Here is a 5389-nt window from a genome sequence, read left to right as displayed (position 1 = left end):
TTTACTGGTTACACAACTTCTCCCAGCAGCAGCAGCCAACACAGTGTTTTACACTCACGATCCCAATGACAACAGCTCCCCCCGCCGGACCAAAGTGGGACACACCCCGAGGTTCTCCAACCTTGTTGTTTTTCCACACCGTCCCGGGACGGTGGTGCTCCACGTGTGGTGCGCGGACCAGGCGAGGTCCCCATTATAATTTTGCATAGGTCCCTTAAAATGTTCCAATAATACTGGAACTGCTCTATAGGTTTCATTCTTCTGTCAAATGTCCCTGTGTCAATTTTATTCTGCTGTAATATTCCTCTCACTGTGGTTTAAACATTGTATTGTTATGCATTGTTCAATGAGCTCTTACGGTTCCTAGATTTGCCAGTAAATATTATGTTACTATACTCTGTATCTATCTCTGAAATATAATAAAGTATATTAACTCAAGTACTGTACTCGAGTACAAATTTGAGCTACTTTCACTTTACTTAAGTATTTCCATTCTGTACTATTTTATATTTCACCTCAACTGCATTTTAGAAGCCAATACTTTTCACTTTTTACTTCATTTATTTGACAATATAAGTTACAAGTTACTTTGCAGATTCAGGTTATTAATACAAAATATAAATCAACTAATACATTATGTATTATTATCAATAATTAATTAAGCTAGTAGTTGCAGTTGAAACATTTAAGGTGATTTATACATTAATGCATCAATCATTATATAATATGAATTATTCTGAAATGGGCCATCCTGTTTGATGAGTACTTTTACTTTTTGGTATAAGTACAAGTACGCTAATACTTTGACTTAAGATTTTGAATGCAGGACTTTTTCTACTAACAGAGTATTTTCATTCAGCGGTGTCTTAAGGAACAGCTCAGAGTACTTCTTCCACCACTGCAATTTAATGCAATCCAACAGATCTGCCAGATTATAATGCTTCTCAGGTTTTAATTAAATCATATGATTGTTGTTGTGTCATAGTTAGTTGTGATGTTGTACAAGACTGCATTATATTAAAATGTGTTTCAAATACACCCCCCCCCCCCCCCCATGTTTGTAAGTGTAGTTGACAAAACTTTAGATTCAACATCATTTAGAGTTTAATTATTATTATTCAGTTCCTTCAGAGCCGATTCCAGAAGATCATGATACTGACTTCTGATTGGAGGTTTCTCACCTTCTATTGCCCCAAATACTGTGCTCCTCTTCTCCTCAATCCTCTCAGATGACGATATCTGAACGAAACTGTCCTATAACTAAACGAATCAGTCTAAGACGTTAAGCAACTAGTAACTTCATGCTCCACTACACTGATTGACAACACATAACCTATTTTATTAAATGGAAAATGAAATTGAAAACTACAGAAGTTATTTCAACATGCCATGATTTTTTAACAATGTATTAATGAAATGGCAATACAGCGCACAAATACATCTAAAATATTTAATACTTTCAGCACACAAAAGGTTTTCAGACATTTACTGCATCTCCAAAGAGAAATGTGCTCGCATGAATAAAAAGGCAAACAATCACAATAACTCTTTGCATGCTGATGTCAATATAAATATTTGCATACAGTTTACAACACATCAGATTCTCAAACTTAAATATGTATAAATATTGTTTGATACAAAAGATACGAAACAACTGAATATCAGGAATATCAAGACTTTGCATTTTTAAAGCATCAGCGTCACACAGTGTTTACGTCACTGATCTGATGAATGAGATTCCCTCAAAAGCATGTTAATTCCCTCAATTGTCGCTCTTGTTTGACTTGCAGCACTGGGATATGAGAGGTTCTTCACCCACCAACAATTACTGCTGTTAAAGTATCACAAATTACTGTAATAAAAGGCTTAACAAGTCAGGCATCTGAAACAATATCCCTTTATCTGAAACCTCATGTGATTGCCTGTGTTGGAGTAAATGCATCCACATGCAAGCGCATGTCATTTAGTGAAGCAGCATCAGAGTGTAACATTTCTGTCCCGAGTGGATTCAAGACCTGCGGGGCTCGAGTCCGTGAGAGAGCTGAGTTAGCGTCCTTTGATTGTCGATCACCTTGAGCTGACGTACGTAAGTCCGAACTTCTGGGTGGTTCTTGCTGGCCAGAGGTGAATCTGGGCCTGAATAAATTGGAAAGAGGAGTACAAACGGTTAAATTAATTATGTAATGAATTAATTAATCAATGTCATTCCCTGAAAAATGAATAGGGAACTGGAGTATAATTTAAATACTTTATTTGTAATCAAGCCATTTGATATTTCATCCCAATTTCTATCACTATGAAATAAAACTTTGGGGTGCACACTCACTGAATGGTTTGCTCCGACAGTATCTCACTATTTTCAACGTGTTAGCAATCATTCGCTGAAAGTCAAAGAGCGATAATCAGCAACAGATATCAGCAATTAACTGAATAGCTGAAGAAAAAAGATTTACACCAACCATTTTCTCAAAATTGACCAGATAGTCGATAAACGTCTTGTTGCCCTCATGAGTGAACGTCATGTCTGTAAAAGATCAATCGTTTAGATGGTTAAAGCTGTTAAAGAAAAGATTCAACAACATAACTGTGTCGTACAGGTCAAAATGATGTTACATTGAAAATGAATGGTCATCAAATCAACAACTCTGACCTTTGATAAGCAGCGGCATGAAGGGGATGATGGGAGGTTCCAGCTTGGCAACTGTCAGTCGGTACGCACGGTGGTTCCTGGACGGGTCCTGTGGAAACAATCACACCGTTCTAAGATCTGACGTCGCCGTGTTAAACAGATCCATCACACTTGCCCGAAGATGATGCTGCAGAACCCACACTTGACCAGCTGATGGTGCAAGAAAGGCTGGACAGACAACTCAAAGATGGAGACGCTTTGAAGTACAAAATCAGTCGTTTGGACTTACCATCAGGTTTTCAAATTCCCCGTAAAACCTCTTGAATTTGCTGGGAAGTTTCTGTGAAAACAGATTGCACGAAAAGTTAACTGGCAGGTAGGCTAAGAATCATTTTGAAACAGACAAAGTACCCACCTCCCAGGTCTGACTCAATCTGCACACTGCTGGGTTACTTAGTCCCATAATGATAGCAAAGAAGGCGTTCAGGTTCTTGTACTCCTTGCAGCTTTGACATAAAACATGGAAAGGTATACATTAGAGTAGTGAATAAACAAAACTAAGCTGAGTCAAAGAAAAGCAGAATAGACAGTGAAACACAGTCCACTTACTGAGCAGCAATCTTGATGAACTTCTTGAGAAGCTGCACCCTCTTGCTGAACTGAGAACACAGACACATCTCTGTGATCACCCAGAACTGAATTTCATTAAACCTCCTCAGGAACAGGTCCAGGTTCACGGTGGTTTTCTTGACCTTCTGCCTCCCAATTGTGTGGTAGACGAGTTCAAGCTGTCGGGCACCAAAGAAAAACAGTTCTTGTGAGAAAAACAGTGCATCGACTCAAAGAATGAAAACAAATGAACTTTAATTTATGCTATAACATGAATGCAGGTGTACTAGCAGTGAATCAGTTCTGCTGGTCTCATATCACAGTCGTACCTCATGTACACAGTGAAAAAGCTCCCAGTCATAGGAAGTTATGTGGTACGCCACATCTTTGGAGCTCATTAGCTCAAAGCTGGCCAGCCGCCCCGCAGAGGAACCTTCCTGCTCTGGTAAAGGGGTCTAGAAATCAAGAAAAAACTGTCTTTTATATTTGATAATTATGTACTGTATCAGGAATATTTGTTTTGCAATTAAAAAAACAAATGCAGCCAAGATCAACTGAGGCATAGGTCCTCATAATATACAAAATATTAGCCAAAATACATTCAAATGTTAAAAAAGAGAAAGGATTATTGTTTGTAAGATATAATAAAATAAAAACATTGATATATAACAATAAATCTGCACATTTAGTAGGTTGCTTAAAAGATAGCTGGATTCTAAAAGTATGTAAAATAAAATGAGAAAAATGTGTTTAGAGCAACAGATTTCACATATGTTTAGTTGTAAGTATGATGAGAATGTGCTGTGTAATTAGAGATTAACCCACCAAAGAATCCAACTGATCCCTCCGGCAGGCAAACAGACGTCCATTTATGCTGAGAGTGGAGAACACTGAAACATCATTGGGCTTGAAGATGACTTTATCTGTAGAAACAACAACATAACACAAAAAGGTTAAAAAAAAGATTTAAATTTGTGATTGTTATTTTATGGAAATTAAATGGAATATTTGAAGAATAAACGAATATTGTACAACCATTCATGGTTCTCAGAGGATGAATTCTACAGTACTATTTGATGGATTACCATGAAATTCAGTAGGCTACAGACCATAGGGTACAGATATATTTATGTAACTTTAGTGTTCCCTTAACGTTATAGCACCATCATAATCAAAATGATCTACTTTTTAGTGTCCATTTGTTAAAAAATTCGCAAATCTATGACAAACCATCAGCTTCAGCTTTGTGTTGAGTGCTAATCACTGAATGTTAGCACACCAACACAAAGAAGCAAGAACCTTGATTGATTATTTTCTTGCAAAGCTTAAGTTCATTGGTTAGAGATAAAATATATGAGCTGTATGATAATGAGCTCCAAGCAAGAGAGCAGCTACCGCTCTGTATCTGTTTACTTGCCTTCAATAAGGAGAGAGCAAGGTTAAGTGTGAACAAGAGCTGCATTAGAGTTTTCTGTAATATCACAACACCAAGGAGCAGCCACGAGCACCAACAGCCTCATGTCGAATGCCGTGAGAAAAACTGGGCTCAAGTTTTTCTCAAGCTGGTTTAAATGCCATTCTTTAGCACCGACTGTAGCAGCTATCACAGTCTGCAAAATCAGCTGGGGATTCATTAGTACATCCCCCTGCATGGGCTCTCCCTTGTTCCACCTTCGACCGTTTGATTAACATGTAGCTGCCGCCGCTCTCACCTCCTGCCGAACTGAGGTTGACCAGGAGCAGGTCCTCCGCTAACCCCAGCTTGTCGGCCACGGCACCGATGACCTCCCTGACTGAGGCGGCCACAGGGACACGAATCGTTGTGTAGGTGTGGTCACAGCAGTAGACTTTGAGCAGAACTGGAGGCATGAATCAGAGCAAATATGCGACTATCAGCAAGAAGGAAAGGAAAGAGCGGTGAAGCAGTGGTGGAAATATGGAAGCAGTTAGATTAGAGCAATAGATCCACATCTGCGTGAGATGATTCACAACCATATCTTTACACAATTACAGGTTGCTATATTTTAAGAGGTCATGAGCTAAAAACGTTAGGATTCAATGTGTTAAAGCTTCCGAATTTCCAGCGATATTCAACGAAAACTGAAATTGATTAATATGCAAACATTAAATGTCCATGTGTGTGTGATTGTG

The 5389-nt window shown here is 38.5% G+C and overlaps 1 protein-coding gene across 2 annotated transcripts in view; it reads right to left on the bottom strand.

The window, feature by feature from the left end:
* Positions 1–1070: 1070 nt before the first annotated feature.
* Positions 1071–5389, bottom strand: part of rapgef4a (Rap guanine nucleotide exchange factor 4a) — a 32055-nt gene continuing 27736 nt past the window's right edge. For both annotated transcript variants that reach the window (XM_031858371.1, XM_031858372.1), the window contains 10 exons: positions 4951–5097; positions 4064–4161; positions 3568–3693; positions 3239–3417; positions 3045–3135; positions 2919–2969; positions 2651–2738; positions 2460–2524; positions 2327–2381; positions 1071–2136 (listed from right to left, as the gene is read on the bottom strand). In XM_031858371.1, the coding sequence (XP_031714231.1) occupies positions 2009–2136; positions 2327–2381; positions 2460–2524; positions 2651–2738; positions 2919–2969; positions 3045–3135; positions 3239–3417; positions 3568–3693; positions 4064–4161; positions 4951–5097 (1028 nt within the window). In that variant the 3' untranslated portion in view covers positions 1071–2008. The remainder of the gene's footprint in view (positions 2137–2326; positions 2382–2459; positions 2525–2650; positions 2739–2918; positions 2970–3044; positions 3136–3238; positions 3418–3567; positions 3694–4063; positions 4162–4950; positions 5098–5389) is intronic.

The sequence above is a fragment of the Anarrhichthys ocellatus genome, unplaced genomic scaffold, assembly GCF_004355925.1.
Source record: "Anarrhichthys ocellatus isolate YVR2014 unplaced genomic scaffold, GSC_Weel_1.0 scaffold20, whole genome shotgun sequence".
Lineage (NCBI taxonomy): Eukaryota > Metazoa > Chordata > Actinopteri > Perciformes > Anarhichadidae > Anarrhichthys > Anarrhichthys ocellatus.
This window is presented reverse-complemented; position numbering and strand designations above follow the sequence as displayed.